Raw genomic sequence first — 16,186 nt, 5'->3', positions numbered from 1 at the left:
TATGATCTGAGTCTGATTATTTCCTCTTTTGGTAATTCTGATGGTACTAGTCGGTTTCAACTTTGACCGGTTCAACCATCAACCACGCGTAAATCAATAAATAAACACGAACGGAAAAGTCAACAACATCAACATTCATACTCTGCTATCATTCATCCATCATCAACCAGCCAACACTGTGACGGGTCAACCCCAGCGCCAACGACACCTCACGCCGACCACCGAGGGATAGCCTGCGACGAAAGCCAATCATAGTGTCACCATAGTACAGTACTCAAACCCTCACCGTCCCTCAACTCTCCACATCAACCCCACTTTCCACTAGATCATCCCTCAACAATACAACACTTGAACATCAGAATGCCTTCAACACCAGTATAGACAACAGACGACTCTAAACGAAGACCATTATAAGATTTGTTGATATACATTGATCATTCAACATGGCTCCCACCTCCTCATTGGCAGCCCTCATGGCTTCCCCCGCAACATCCGGAGGAGATGCGACGGTCCTAGCCCACGGTCAGACTCTACCTGATATATCGCTGGGCTCACTCGGCTCAAGTTTCAGATCAGAGGATGAAGAGAGGGAACAGGCCGAACGAGCTGCTAGAGCTGCTGCACCGAGTGGCAGAGCTACTCGAGGTAAGTCTTCGATTCCCTCGTCATACCGCTTACCGCTTCCGCAAAATTCACTGGTGTATCTCTCTAACGACGTGTAACAGCTCGCCGACAAAATCGATCCCCTTCCCCACCCTCATCTCCCAAACAAATCCCCTCTTCCGCCCTCCTCTCCCTCTCCCCTCCTACGACTGTCCGTAAATCCTCTTCTCACTCCGGACTACCCCAATCCAACGCCCCGCGCGGACCAAGGGTACTCAAGCGACAATCAAGCATATCATCCCAATCCTCCTCTTCCGACATTGACGGTCCCCTGAAAGCACGATATGGCGATGGAGGAAATTCCGACGATGATGCTCTGCTCTCTTCTTTGAGTCTCGCAGCTTCCCCACAAAAGACGTCGTATGGCGCTCAGAAGAGGGAACCCTATCATGGTGGGGTGAGTAGGAGGGGAGGGAGACATAGTGTTGCGGCTGGGGAGGTGTCTGCTAATGGCCCAATGACGTTGAGGGACCAGGAGAAGGTGAGTTGGGTTTAATTGCTTATACTGTACCGCCTTTGGGTTGTTATAAGCCCTTCACTTCCATCATATGCTACGTCCTTCGCAGCGTTACCTGGATTATGGCCCTACTCTTCCTCGTTTATGGTTCCTTATGGTATCTCACAGCTTCTAGTATCGCATAGACGAGCTGATCGCGACCTCTCGTATTCTCATAGCAACTCGAGGAATCCAAAAAAGAAGTATTCAACCTCCAGCTGGAAAACCATTTCCTGAAAGAACGACTTTCCAACATGGCTCCAGAGCATATCGAAGCAGCTCTAAAAGAAAATGTCAGACTCAAACTTGAGATACTGAATCTTTCAAAGGAACTAAAGAAATTGAAGAAATTGGTCTTACAGCAAGATAGGGATCTGGCTTCTGCCTCTAGGTCGGCTGGGGGTAGTGGTGCGAGTAGTTCGGAATTACGAGAATTAGAAAGAATGTGGAAAGAAGAAAAGGAACGACGCAAAGCTGCTGAAGAAGGGCTGAAACAGTCGAAAGCCCAGGGAGATGAGGGTTTGAGAGAGAGGTTGGAAGATACCGAAGAGTCCGAGAAAATCTGGAGGAAGCGATCGGAGGAATTGGAAGATGAAGTGGAGCAGGTCAAGATACAGCTTGAAGATACGAATGAACAGTATCAGAGAGTTCAGGAGGTAGCTGATAGGGCGAATGACGAGGTCGAGAATCTCAGGGACGAGCTGGAGAGGCTAAGAGAGGAGAATGAGAGTGGGTTGAGTAGGGGGAAGGAAAGTAGGTTGGCTAATAAGGTGCAGGAGCTGGAGCAGGTATGTTTGATATAAAGGTTCAGCTGACAGATCTTGTCTCTGATGAGTGGAGTCAGCTGATTAGGCTGTGGGTACGAATAGGAGAACGCATCGTTACAGGCTGATTTGTCGTTGGCTAAGAAAGGTGCTTTGTCTGAAGCCGATGCGGAATTATTGGAAGAAGTGAGTGACTGCTTCTCACACATCTCGATCATTTTGCCTGGACTCCTCCTGAGATAATGGAGTCGAATAACTGGCTGATCATCGCTTATACTTGATTGTTTATGCACCGCAGAAACTCAACGAACTTCAAGATCAGCTTGCGGCTGCTCAACTGGACGTCGAATCTCGAGATCGGGAGATTGAAGAGCTGAATAACGAGCTTGATAAACACCTACGAGACCATGAAAAGGAACTGCAGCAGGTCGAAGAGGAATGGAGAGATGAGGTGTTGGAAGCTAGAGCGCAGGTTGACGAGCTGAAGGATGTGAGTGGGACCCGAATCTTTCGAATCTGAGTCTCAACATCGTTCAATCTCACTATCAGCGAACATAGCTTGAGGAGGATACATAAGGTGACCAACCTGGATCAGAGCTGATATATAAATCCTCGTACAGGCCCTCGACGCTCGCGAGCAAGATACCAAAGAAGTGCATGAGGCGCTACGTGATCGCGAGGAAGAGCTTTCAGCAGCTCTGAACAAAATAGAAGATCTCCAGGGTGTCCAGTCTGAGACTCATGATCGACTTGAGGAGACGCTGAGGAATATAGAGAATGATAATAGGGAGAAGGACGGGGAGTTGCTCGCTGCGAATAGGGAGGTGGAAGAGGTATGTATTACATCTAATCCAACATCCAAATATTATGATGTGCATGTCAATGCTGCGGAACCGAACTTAGCTTACTATGCTGCATTCATCACAGCTCGGTCAAAGAGTATACGAGTTGGAAGAAGCTCTAGAAGATTACCGAATCAAAGAATCCGACTTGCACGCCGATCTGAAATCTGCTGACGAGGCCTTCGAAAATGCTAAATCGCATTATGAGAATCTGGTCAGTGCCCTCAAGGAAGCCAGAAGGAAACTACAGGAAGAGAGGGACGAGGCGTTATCCCAGATTGACAAGGTCGAGGAGATGAGGATCGAGGAATTGGAGAGGGTTGAGAGGGAACGGAATGGGGATGAGGAGGGGTGGAAGAGGGTTTTGCAGGAGAAAGAGCAGGTGGGTGTGGTTCGATTTCATCTCGTCAACGGAAGACGGAGTTATAGTGTTGGCTCTTCAAATCTAAATTGGAGACGATCATGGTCTTGGCTCTGCCAGAAAACTGGCAAATGGAGATGAGATAAGATGATACTAATAACTGTTGCTATCAACACAGACACTATCCCGTCTCACCTCCGAGCTTAACTCCACGCGCGATCGTCTATCTCAACGAGAACGCGACTTGTCCAACGTCGAGAATGCCCTCAGGTCCCTGGAAGATGAAAGGCAGAAATTGGGCGACGAACATACGTCTGATAGGTTCGGGTTGGAGTTGGAGTTGGAACGATTCAAGAGGGATTTGAATAGGGCGGATGAGGAGATGGAGGTGCTGAGGAGGGAATTGGATGATAGGGAGGGGTCGTTGAGGGATAGGGATTTGGAGTTGGCTAGGATGGTAAGTCGCTCTCTGGTTCATCATGTTTCCCTTTTCATTTAACGTCGTCATAATGTGTACCCCTCTTTATCCTCCCGGTTCATCTTGACACAGTTTATGTTTTGCCCGTATGGTTGATCTTGACAACATTCCTTTGCCAGCTCGACAAACAACGAGATCTCGAGAACCGACTCGCATCGGAACGACAAGGCAGATTACACATGTCCGATAAGCTCGATCAGACCAATAAGGTGAGTCCATACTCCTTCGTCCAATCCTCTGCCTTTTGGGACTTGTAGCTGATCTTTTCATATGATATGTTCGTGTATAGACCGCCAAGCAGCATGAGAAAGAGGCGATGCATCTTCGAGAACGTATCGAGGAGCTTGAACCTCTTTTGACGGAAACTCAACAGGAACGATTTGCATTGCAAAAACAATCTGAATCGCAGAGGCAGGAGAGGAGTGAATTGCTGTTGAGAGTGTTTAGGGATGTGAACAAGTTTTTGGGCAAAGATGTGAGTAGTGTTTTGACTGGTTCATGGCATCGTCCTCTACGCCACCTTGTTCAGAGGACGAGGTCGGAAATATTGGCTTATACTGATGTTCGGATGATACCTTAGGACGCTCTAACGCCATCCAACTTTACTGTCTTCCGAGATACCCTTGTGCAGAGATTGAAAGCTTTGATTCTGATTCGAGCTGAATTTGAAAAGAAGATCAAGGAGACTGAATCTTCTGTTGACCAGCGCATGAGGTGAGTTGCAGAACCCTCAAGTAGCAGTAGTATAAGTAAGAGTAGCTGCGCAGTTCGCTGACCGTGACTTCTTGCGCAGCGCACTCAAGAAGCAGCTCGAGCAGAAATGGAGAACGTTGGATAACTTTGAAGCTGCTGTTAAGAAGCTGGAATTGACCAAGATGCAGTGGAAGAGTAAATACGCTGTGAAGGAGGGTGAACTGGAGGCTGCCAAGGTAAGCTGGATGCAATCGCGTTCACCCTACATTCATATGACTATTGGAGAGCTAATCACTTCACGTGTACAGTCACGAAACCACGAACTCACCTCCCAACTCTCATCCCAACGCACAGGAATGACCACCTCCTCATCAACCGACCTCAAGACATACCAATCCCGAGCGGAATCAGCAGAAAAAAGAGCAGCGATCGCATCCAACCAACAGGCGATCCTTGAGGCTAAATTGGCGGAGGCGCAGAGTAAAGCTGGACAGGCAGAGAATAAGTGGGAAGCTAGAGTGAAAGAGTATGAGACGAGGTTGAGGATTGCTGGCGAGAAGATAAAGACTGAGAAGCAGGGTGGGAAGGAGAGGGCTTTGCAGTTGGAGGCGCAGGTTCGGTGGGTCACCCTCACTCCTTCCGATTAGAGATGAGCCTGAGCGTTCTTAGAGGTGCAATTTGCTGATGTTATCATATTTGACTTTCGCAGGGACCTCGAACGCCAGATCTCAGAAACTAGAAGACGAAATCAGCGTGTCGAAGGTGTTGTGGCTCATGCTCATGCTAATGCTAATGGATTATCACCCGAGATGAACGAGTTTAGGAGAGGTGGGGATATAGGGTATGCGTTTGGGGGGAGGACGTCTAGGTGATTGGGGTAGGGCGCTGTTATATGGGCATATTACCTGATTAAGGATTATGTGAGATGTGCCTCTGTGAGAGAGAGGTGCGTAACTGTGTATATTTCATGTTCTGGGATTCAGGTGATCCGACGAGATAGATTACGATGTATATATATATATATATATACAGGACTGTTGTTAAGTGATTCAAGCTGGAATGGCAGTGCCATAAGCCATATCCATTGCTTTGATATGCAGTTACAGCATGCATTGCGAGTTGGGTGTGATGTAACCATTACGCTGGAATCCAGGCCCAAGCTTAAAAGAGGGATCTATCTCGGAGAATTAGTTAGTCAAGTTAGTACTCCACCAAAGTACCCCTTGACGTCACTGATCGGAAGAGTGAATTCCTTTGACAGAAAGATATTTCAACGTCATGTCACTTCACCGCTACACTCTGAGAAATGCATCGACAATTCATACATAAACCACTTTACAATGTCTCTATCATCTTTCCATCCATTATTGAAACCATCCATACTAAGACACACACCTATACTGGTCAGATCACCCATCTTATCTCTATCTATACCTCTCAAACGAAACTTCAGAAATACATCGATCAAAATGGCTGGAGGAGATGATAAACCAAAGGTCATTACGGCCTACAAGGTGGGTCAACAGAACCCCGTCTTGTGATACCTTCAGGTTACACCGAAGCTGACGTTGCGTATGCATCTGTAGGAAATGACTGAGATCAAAAAGCAAAAGCAAAACTTGCCTGGTAAAGATACGGCCATGGACCCCTTAGCGGAATTTACGAAGTTGGAGTGGTGGAATGATGAGGGGGAGCCATACTTGCAGGAGGTGGGTTTTTGAATCTCAAATTGAGAGTAATCTGGCAAGGGTGGCAAATATACATGTTCTCGTCTCCCCCTTCAATAGACAACATGGACAATCCACAACATCGGCCCATAATCCTACTTTTGAGTTTGAGCTGACGTGAGGTGAAATTGCATTAGTACAAAGGTAATGGTAAACTCAAGGGGAAGAAGGCGATCATCACTGGGGGAGACTCTGGGATAGGTCGAGCTGCTGCTCAACAATTCGCGAGGGAGGGGGCGGATGTTACTATCGTGTATCTCCCTCAAGAGGAGGAAGAGTAAGTGATCGTCCCATAGCATCACCCACCTCACCTCCGTATTATACGCCCATTTGGTATATAGGGAAAGCATATACTGATGAGACTTCGCCACGTTATAGCGCCCAACGAACCAAGAAAGCGATCGAGCAAGACGGTCATAAGTGTCTTACCCTCGCACTAGACCTTATGGACGAGACCAACGCCAAGAAGATCGTCGAAGAGCATATCAAGGAGTACGGTAAACTTGATATCCTGGTTAATAACGCCAGTAAACAAATTATGGTGAAAGATCTGGCCGATATCGAGGTGAGCGAACAATCTTTCCCTTCAAAGGTATCGTGGTGATTAGGACTAACGTAGTTGGTTAGCTCGAGAACGTTGAGAGTACTTTCCGATCTAACATCTTGGGAATGTTCGCTCTTACCAAGTGAGTTGGCGTATCCGATCGCATTACACTATCCCCCAATTGACGTATTTGACCTCAGATTCGCTCTACCCCATCTCAAACGAGGAGCATCAATCATCAACTCATCGTCCGTTACCGCCTTCAAAGGTTCACCAGCCATGATGGACTATTCATCTACCAAAGGTGCTATAGTCACTTTCACCAGATCTTTGGCTATGCAGCTCGCTCCTAAGGGAATCAGAGTCAATGCTGTCTGTCCTGGTGAGTGATATATCTTAACCACTTCTTCAGTGTCGACTTATCAGCTCAACCCGCTATGCTCGATTTAGGCCCCGTGTACACACCCCTTCAACCCGCCTCGAGACCTGCCGAACAAATGGAAGAATGGCAACTTGGTACTCTACCTCTGCACGGTAGAGCTTCTCAACCTGCTGAAATGGGTCCTGCTTATGGTGAGTGGCAAGATTATGGCTTGTTGACTGTGTTTTGAGGATTCGCTGATATCGTTCGGTTTGATGTAGTCTTCCTCGCTTCGCCCGAATCCAACGCTATGACCGGTCAGATGATGCACCTTGTGAGTTTGTTTTCCACATTTGGTTATGGACTGTTACTATCGTTGGTAATGATGGCTGCTGATATTCACACGATGACATACAGAACAACGGTCAATGGATTGGTTAAAGTGCTTTTACCAAAGAATGAGAATCAAGTATACGAGTGATGTACTGTAGCATATAGTCTAGTATGAAGATTATGAATGATGTCATTCCCCAGCCCACTCCCACCCACACCCACACGACAGGCTATACTACCGAGACGGTCAAAGCGGCTTTTTTGAGACATGGCATCCTTTGGATCTTGAATGCTGTGCATGATGAGACTCTTAACTGGATCAAGTGGGGAATGAGGTGGGGGGATGTCGTACGTCAGTCATGTGATCAATCAACAACCAACATTCAACAGATGACAACTCTTCTCACACTTTCCTTTACTTATGCTCATCATTTCGACTTCTATTTTTTCAACCATACACTCATACAATTCCACCTTGACTCATACTCCAGGATAAGGATATACTGTAGCAGTCGCACAAATCAAGATGGCAAACACCGACACCAACCATCAACCTAGGACTATCACCTCCCAACCAACTCTCAAAGAAGGGATGAGTAAGTATCCATTCTCGACTTTCACCCATCCCACCGCTGCCCAGACACGATTTACCCTTATTCTTACGTCCATGCCTTGTGCACTGCAGTCCCCAACTCTCAACCTCCACTTTCCACTACTACTACCGCCGATCTATAATCGAAGGGTTACAAACAATGGCACGGACCTTGGCAATTGTGCGAATCCACTTGGTCGATTGGAGGGTGCGAGTGGCAAATGGTTTGGGGGTTCTGTGGGGGACATGCGAGAGAGGGGGAGAGGGAATATGGTATGGTAGATGTGAGTGATACCTCTTTCCTGTGGTACTTGTACCTTGACATGTCCCTGCTATTGATGGATCGCACAAGATGATGAGTGATGACTACAAACGTTCATCTCGTCGACCTTTCTTCATATTTGCACTCGTTTTTGACAAAATATGAGGCACCGAGCTGACGAGATCTTTTGGTTGGGCTGCGTAGTGCAGGAATTGCTGTTATTGTGGACCGAGAAGATCTTAACGAGGACAAATCATACGTCATACCTCGTCTCAGTAAACCTTTGTTCAATATAAGTATCATCATCAAAGGAAATCATACTTGCCCTGTTACGGTGTACCACGTACAGAAATCCAAAATGACGCCACTGGATTTCGCTGAGGAGTTGGAGAAGAAACGAGTTATTCTTTGGGAACTTGACATGACATGCCTCTTATTGCCCCTCAATAGCTCTTATTTATGAGTCACTGATAACCCATTCTCCTTTCCTAACACAATCTTACTAAGACACCGCTCGCACTTCGGCCCAAGTTTTGCATCACAGCTGATCATTACCTTGACAATGACTAAAGTCGCTCGTGATATTATAAGCAACGATCAAGATGGCAATGACGAAAGCTCACCATCCACCGAGTCCCTCATCTCAAATCGACTCGAGAGCGCAACGGCAGGAAAGATCACTAGAATTCCTGGCGTTGGAGAAAAGATAAATTGTTCCATCACGGTAAACCACCTAACTTTCGCTGGAACGCTTGAGGCTTCTCATGGGAAACCTCGTTTCATGGGAATTGCCACTTGCCCTAATGCCTGTTGCGTGAATGATGAACATGAGTAAGTAATTTCTTGAACAGGAACAGGAACGATTACTTCACGGTAGCTGATCGATGGGTTTGTACATCTCTTGAACCGCGGGGGAGAAGACAAGGTGGAGTATTGATTGGGATGTAGCCTCGGATACGGGGAGCTGCATAAAAGATTATAGGTCAGAGAGCTGTCGAACAACGATGACTGAGGATGGAAAGCCCTTTTTAAACCCAGTTGCATGAGCTTGACTTGACTTCTGCTCTGCATTTTAGGGTCGGAGGTGGGGTTGTGGAGGGGCTGTAGATGCTTTTGAGTATGTGAGATCCACTCAGTAAAGCGGTTGAACTTTGCGAGTCTCGGTAGCTATTGATACGTGAGATCGCCTATGTCGTTATGAAACACGATTATTGATACTTCCAAGTCGCATTGGACCGACAAACAAAAGACCCCTTATTGAGTCCTTCGTGAGAACAACAAAAAATCAAGTACATGAATGTACCGCCCATATAGACGGAAGAGCGATTGGTGGCCAGTTGGTAGGCCATGATAACGGACCTCGATTTTCGGGTACAGCTTAATGCGAGAAGGAATGTCGCGCTAGACGGCATGATATGTGAGTCCGCCCTTCCTAACTGCCGAGTCCTCATTCCTCGACATACTTACTTCATGCAACCCGTTCATTGACAACAATTGGAAAGATGCATGCATCACGTGTGATTTGGGCGCTACGCGCCTTCGATTTTCCCTCTGCTAAGATGTTGGCAAAGAACAATGTCCTGGCTTATTGCTGATTGTTACACTTGGCGACCTGTATTCAAGCCCTCACCATGTGAAATGAGTTCTCGAGAGAGAACGAAAAATCATGCATGAAAGATGTTCATGTACAGAGAAGTGGACAAGGGAGAGATGAAATCGCAGTTTCCCTTCGTGGATCCACTGTTCACAATTCAGAGAAAAGAGGTTGGAATGAGGTTATTAATCTGGGTGTAATCACGAGCTGACCTTTGTAAAGTTACCGTCACGACGTCAGTGAGCAAGGGCTTCGGCATACTGAAGTTATGCCAGTTCTTCCTTATAAGCCAGTAGAAGCCAGCGTTCTCGATATGACGTAGTGTCTGCAGAGTACTGTCAGTGTTTCAGTTTTCATGGCTCTGATCCGTAAAAGCACGTATATGTGTGCGGAGAATCTTCCGCATGCAAGGATCGCATCCTCCCCGTCTCTCATGCGGATGTGCCTATATATAGTAGCATGACGGGGCCTTGCATAGAACACGATCTCTCACACTTCCACAATCACACTTTTACAATCACACTTTCGCAACCATGTTCTCACAATGGGCATCGTCGGAACCTGAAAGTCCACCATGCGAAAAGTGCAAACACACTCTCAAGTTGTCCTCCTCGTTTGAGGATCCCGCGCCCGATGTAACTGAAGTATTTGTTGACTTGATTTGTAAACACATTTCGAGCCTGAAAAGCAGCTCTACTCAAAGGTGTACTTGCACAGAATGCTCGAGCTACGCGTGAGTTGTTTTCCCTTTAGCACTGCTACTTCCCCTTACAGTCAATCTAAGCATGCTGTTACCAGGCCCTCTACTCGCAAATCTCATTGGGCCACGACAATTACATGCAACGATTGCAGTAACAATGCATTGTACATAATGTGTCCTTGGGATGCGTTCTGGATCGAAGAGAGAGAGAGAGGCGCATCCAATTGAGGCGATGATCGCAGATCTTGACATTTTGATATCGCGGTTCCACTTCATTCTCGATACGATATGAATGCCTGTTAATGCATATATTCCAGCTGTAGAAGCACCACTGTGTGGAAATTTGGGTCCTGACAAGCGGTCAGCATCCTGTAGCTAGCGGGGGAAATGCTGACGGGTCGGCTCGTTTGAGACGATGCAAGCACTAATACCATCCCCCTACCTTGTGCGGGGAACAGTATACACTCATCTTATGTACGGTGTCATATATCACCTTACTGTAGATCGAGTTCTTCAAATACCCACAACTATTTATACCTTCGAATAACGGGGATACATACAGTACAAACGGGATTACCACCTGAGATAACCCTCGTGGAATGGAATAAATCTCTCAGAAAACCCGAAGCAGGGGAGTAAGGCGGAGATAGTGGGGAAGGCAAAGAAATGAAACAACCATAAGACATCGTTCTTAGAGCTTGATAAACGAGAGGTGATTGAGAGATCATCTCAGCAGTCAGAATGATGTATATGTCCTAGAGGGTGGTCTGTGCAGAGCGAAGACGAGTGAGGCGGGAAGTGGCACCCTGACCAGAAATCTTAGTCATCATCTGATCTGACATCCTTGAAGCAGGTGAAGACCCTATGCTGGCATATTCGACAATGTCGCGGTATAGTATTGGAATAATGGATTAAACAAGGTCATTGGGTTCTTGTGAGACCTTACAGCAGAGGTCGAGGCCAGTGTTGCAGATACATTACACCAGATAATTCTGCATTCAGAGATGGACACTTTCTCCTGCCCGGATCATGAAGCTGCTCAGGACCATCCAGGCTCGACTAGACCGTGAACTCATTTTGTACAGTAACAAAGGTAAGGTGACGTCCAGGTCGGGCGCGACAGGATTCTCCTCATTTCAGACTCAGCAGCTCGTCACCTCACTTGCTATCGTCTTCTCTTGGGCGACAAATGGTTCCAGCGCTGGTCCAGTCCTAGCTCGTTGAGATCGAAGGTGCACATCTCGCCCTGTGTATCGCTATCCATGGTGTTGGATCTGGGCCCAGAATCCGTTTGTCTATACTCTGAACTCTCCTTGGAGACAATGTGCAAACTATCCTCCAGCTCTGACAAGGCGGAACATACTGTACAGATGCTGGTTCACCAGTCTTGAAGTCCAGAACCCGACCGTGTCGGAAATCTCCCCTATTGGGGTCGGGATTCCGAAGACCAAAGTTGAGGAGATGATACCTTTGACAAAAACGATGGCCACAAACTGTGTGGTAGCTCCAGCCCGGGCCGGAAGACCTGCTGGAGTACCGGTGTCGTCGGGATGAGATCCTTGAGAGGCCCCAAGACGGAGATATAAATAGGCTCCTGACATCGAGTCAAGCTCCCTTGCCACAACAGTTGGTTGAACCATTGACATCTGGATTAAGCATCTCATCAACCCAACATCCAAGTTGATAGCCTATCGATTTACAACCACAATCCGATAATGTCCGACCTAAACGACACCCGAACAGATGATGACGATGCCGCCAATGAAACCTCAACAGGCGTCGGCGAAGTCCTTCCATCAGTCTCTCCGCTTGGTGGAGTCAATACCAAAGGCAGCCTCACTACGCAATCTCAATCGCTATCCGAGCGATACCTTTCCCAAATGGCCATTCGTGGTGCAACGCCACTGGACTGCAACGTAGAGTATTTAAACGAGGTGGAACGCGACAGATACGTGCATCCGCGCTCAAAGTATCTGGCACATAATGATATCAGATGTTGGGAAGGTTGCCAGGATTGTGCGACGATGAATGATCTGTGAGTCAGAGTGTATACCTATACTGTATTCTGCTTGTTTTTTGGGCTGACAATGAATGAGTAGATTGCTAGAATACGACGAAGAGCTTCGCTCAAGCTTCGCGAAATCCAGCAACAGATCCTCGCACACTACGAGAGACTACAAATTTGCTGGTGCCGATAGCAACAGCGGTAGAAGTTCCGGGATGCTTCTGACGGATGCTGAGGGGAAACCCTTCATCCTGCTATGGTGAATGATTGGTAGCGCACTCAAGCCCTTTGTTCTTCCCGGGGGCGATTTGACGCTCCTGGGGGAATTTAGGTGTACTCGGATACGTACAGAAGAGACAATCTCTTCAGTGATGTAATTGCTCTGGCCTCGCCCTAAGACGGGCATGATATGACATCACCCATGTTATGACACCCTTTGATGGTGTCATCACCATTACGAGGGCACGATCAGCATAACTTTTCCTTTGGAAGTCTGCTCCTTTGATCATTCCAAATTTGTAACACTTACACATCCCTCTGATCCAAATCTCCTGGACCTCCTTTCAAAGCATGAGCAGAGAAGACTTACCTTGAGCTTTGAGTCGACCCGAACGAGGAGGTTCTATCACTATAAGTAGGACGCCTCTTGATAGTCATCCTACTTCTCTCTCTCTATATCCGGTTCGAGCTTTTCAAACCAATTCACCCCTCACGGAGACTACATGACATTTGCTTCCTTTCCAGCAAGCCTTGACCTTATTATCTGGTGAATATGCCAAACATCAGCAACCCTTCTCAACCTTCCACAAACGGATTAATTACCGCCACATACCAAGCCGCTCCGGGCCAAGAAACCCCTATTGAGTTTATGGGTAAGCTGCTCGCCCAGAAGGAGTGCAGTCGTTCTGGCAATCCTAATACGGAGTTCCGATGCGATCTCGAACTGGAAGGTGGTTTGTCCTTCACGCAAGGTCTACTCAGAAGAAGGGCGCTCGACTCGTCCAAGTATTCTGAGGCTGGCTCCCCGTCTTGGGGAATGGAGGGCTCGCATATATGGGCATGATTTACTGCGAGAACGAATATTGTTCGGGGTTATCCAATCCGGAGTGAGTATTATCGCTCAGGACCGCACCTATGTCACCCCTTATTCATTTCATCTCTGATCGCCTTATCTCTACAATCCGAACGCCAGCCGCTGATGTCCCGCCTTCAACTTTGTGCTGTTCGTCCTTTGTGCGCTCGCAGCTCAAAGTCCCAATGGACATATGTCACAGATCTGGAGAACGTCAGAGACTCGATCAAATTCATAAGGCAGATGGATGTCACACGGAACATACAGTCGAAGGAACAGGAGTATTTGTCAAGTCCATTTCTGCGCTCTGAGTCGCTGTTTCTTAGATGTTGGAAGAACATCACCACCGGGCGAGCAATTCTGTATGTTAATCAGACACACTACCTTTGCTGTATCTTGAGATGTACCGTGATTCCTATGCTTCTGACTAGCGATGTGACATAACCGTCTGCCTTGATACGATTCATGAGTCGGACAGACCTTGCCGCCAATTCAGAAAATGACCCTGGACTTCCATTAGCCGTCTGAAGTGCCACTTTCAGTCTTCTTTTCCGTTTCTATTGGCCGGAGAAAGAAGATAACAGATCAAGCTCTTACTTGGTTGTCGCGTATGAGAAGCAGTCAAGTGAGATGATGTTGGACTGAAGACTGACATCATATTCCGCTTACATCCACCTCTCGGACAATGACGTCCTTATGAGAAGTCATACATGTCTCCTGTCGACAAAAGAGAACGAAAACCCTTTGTCCCGCTTCCTTCTGAGGAAATCTCGATAGCAGTGTCCGGTTTGCGGGATTGCCGTCAATACCAGGTATATATCAAGATCTGTCTCTCTTGACTTAGCTATGATATCAAACGTTCCATCATCGAATTCCCTATTCTCCCATTCTATCTACTCCAAAATACCGATCTCATATCCTCTCACCGAGCTTAGTGGCTTGAAAGTAACGTCAAAGATGCCTAAAGGAACCACGCCTTTCAAATTGACAACAGATGGAGGCGAACATGTTGGTGAGATGTCAATTGTCTGGGTATCACCCGATGACGAGTTCCGCACCGAGCATCCTTTCAAAGTCGACAAGTGCAGCAGCACTGGTGATCCATCCGAACCTACCATCGAGGTACAATTCTCTTGTCAAGATTGGTGCTGCACCCCTCTCCAACTGAAGTGAGTCGGACAACCGTCATGTTCATACCTCGAAAGGTCACAAGGCTAACCCCTTCCTTCAGAGAAAGATCCACATGGGCTGTCACCTACTATGGCGATTCTAAGTCAACTTCCGGTGTTCAGACCCATACCAGCAGGAATTGCGGGAACAAGATTCTATGGTGAGGGTGAAGGCTGTTCCATAATGAGTCTATAGTGTTCTTTTTCTGGTTGGGACAATACATACTGCTTAGGTATGATCTTTTGCAATTCTTCCCCCAGTGATGGTCGAGTGTGACCTATGACTGCATGCATTGCCTAAGGAACAGGAAAGAGGATCTGCATAGTGGTAATGTGGACCTTACAGACCGAGCACTCTTCCCTCTCTGTCCTACCAAATCCATTATCCGAAAGCACTGACGTATCTCGATCACCAGCACTTCAGACCGTAAGCCTAAGCTATATGGTCTATCTGCTTTGTCATCGGCGGAGAAAGGATGGCAGTATGCGACAGCAGTGAGAAGCTGCCTCAGTGGCGAAACGCTCATTGATCTCAAAGGATGCACCGTTATCTTGTGGTTCTGTCGAAATCAAGGAGTGACCATTCGGCCTGCTTGGATGATGAATATACAAGAACTGGCTTGATGCGTCTTGTCCTTGAAATGGTGCTTCCAAATCCACACTGCCATCATCCAATTTCCCTTTTTACTGGTCGACTATCAATCAACAGGGTGAGTGCTTGAAAGAGCCTAGGAACATGCGAACTGACCATGAGCCACTGTTGCGCTGACTCATGCACTCGTAAACAAGATGCCCATACATTTTTACCACAGTTCCGCAGGGGCCAGCTCTACGACCCCAGACGCTCAAGACACGAAAGTTTACCACGAAGTCCCAGCAGGAAGGGTTCACGCCAACTCCGAGAAAACTGTCGTCAGCTCTCAAGAGACGGACGCCTCCTACAATGGTCCAGAAGGAAGGGTTCATGTTAACCACCAGAAGCCAGTGATAAAACCAACCGGAAGCGTCTACGTTCCTAGTGATCCAGCCCACGAGGCGATGAAAGAGAGACTAGCAGACAGGTGGGGGAACAGCTCGTCGGATGACGCTCTTGCGATGGCCGCCGAGTTGGCCAATACGGGAGAATCTTTCGGTACGATCATCTATACAGGTGATGATACATATAACCCAAGAGGTGAATGCGATGGTATCTTGACTTACAATGAGGAGAATGGCCTGCAATTCAGGGGGACATCGTTTTGGCCAAGTAATCCTTACTCTCAAATACCTGTCATGTGAGTGGGAAATCCGATAGTGCGGGGCAAGCAGTATCTGACCTTTCGGTATAGTGAACGTGCTCAAAGCCCTTCTCCGGTTGATCTTGATACTGACACAGCCCCTATAGTATCTCTGATCCGACCTTCCGTGCCGACGCACAAGACATGTAGATAACAATACAGGAATCCACAGTCTGCTTCGCAAATATGAGGAAGGGCAGGAACCAGAAGGTTACTGTATGTGATGCATGATCTGTATACAGTATCTCTGTAC

At 47.3% G+C, this 16,186-nt stretch overlaps 6 protein-coding genes across 6 annotated transcripts; all 6 read left to right on the top strand.

Annotated features, from left to right (window-relative positions):
• Positions 1-443: 443 nt before the first annotated feature.
• Positions 444-5,169, top strand: I302_106616 (uncharacterized protein; the record flags this gene model as incomplete). Its single annotated transcript, XM_019192734.1, has 14 exons — positions 444-645; positions 726-1,144; positions 1,339-1,947; positions 2,029-2,109; positions 2,222-2,413; positions 2,544-2,756; positions 2,851-3,147; positions 3,305-3,583; positions 3,724-3,813; positions 3,894-4,079; positions 4,185-4,318; positions 4,398-4,533; positions 4,606-4,916; positions 5,007-5,169. 14 exons carry the CDS (start codon positions 444-446, stop codon positions 5,167-5,169), a joined length of 3,312 nt encoding a protein of 1,103 aa, XP_019045731.1.
• A 597-nt stretch (positions 5,170-5,766) lies between these two features.
• On the top strand, positions 5,767-7,370 carry I302_106615 (uncharacterized protein; the record flags this gene model as incomplete). The annotated part of the gene is made up of 9 exons (XM_019192735.1): positions 5,767-5,811; positions 5,884-6,006; positions 6,162-6,301; positions 6,403-6,589; positions 6,652-6,710; positions 6,769-6,950; positions 7,019-7,141; positions 7,211-7,263; positions 7,347-7,370. The coding sequence occupies 9 exons, from the start codon at positions 5,767-5,769 to the stop codon at positions 7,368-7,370; spliced, it is 936 nt and encodes a 311-aa protein (XP_019045732.1).
• A 4,755-nt stretch (positions 7,371-12,125) lies between these two features.
• I302_106614 (uncharacterized protein) lies at positions 12,126-12,678 on the top strand (the record flags this gene model as incomplete). The annotated part of the gene is made up of 2 exons (XM_019192736.1): positions 12,126-12,445; positions 12,510-12,678. The coding sequence occupies 2 exons, from the start codon at positions 12,126-12,128 to the stop codon at positions 12,676-12,678; spliced, it is 489 nt and encodes a 162-aa protein (XP_019045733.1).
• Positions 12,679-13,187: 509 nt separating this feature from the next.
• On the top strand, positions 13,188-13,478 carry I302_106613 (uncharacterized protein; the record flags this gene model as incomplete). Its single annotated transcript, XM_019192737.1, has 1 exon — positions 13,188-13,478. The coding sequence occupies one exon, from the start codon at positions 13,188-13,190 to the stop codon at positions 13,476-13,478; it is 291 nt and encodes a 96-aa protein (XP_019045734.1).
• A 966-nt stretch (positions 13,479-14,444) lies between these two features.
• I302_106612 (uncharacterized protein) lies at positions 14,445-14,821 on the top strand (the record flags this gene model as incomplete). Its single annotated transcript, XM_019192738.1, has 2 exons — positions 14,445-14,656; positions 14,719-14,821. The coding sequence occupies 2 exons, from the start codon at positions 14,445-14,447 to the stop codon at positions 14,819-14,821; spliced, it is 315 nt and encodes a 104-aa protein (XP_019045735.1).
• Positions 14,822-15,445: 624 nt separating this feature from the next.
• On the top strand, positions 15,446-16,083 carry I302_106611 (uncharacterized protein; the record flags this gene model as incomplete). Its single annotated transcript, XM_019192739.1, has 2 exons — positions 15,446-15,930; positions 16,041-16,083. The coding sequence occupies 2 exons, from the start codon at positions 15,446-15,448 to the stop codon at positions 16,081-16,083; spliced, it is 528 nt and encodes a 175-aa protein (XP_019045736.1).
• Positions 16,084-16,186: the final 103 nt, after the last annotated feature.

This window comes from Kwoniella bestiolae, chromosome 5 (genome assembly GCF_000512585.2).
Source record: "Kwoniella bestiolae CBS 10118 chromosome 5, complete sequence".
Lineage (NCBI taxonomy): Eukaryota > Fungi > Basidiomycota > Tremellomycetes > Tremellales > Cryptococcaceae > Kwoniella > Kwoniella bestiolae.
The sequence above is the reverse complement of the archived record's forward strand: the minus strand, read 5'-3'. Positions and strand labels throughout refer to the sequence as shown.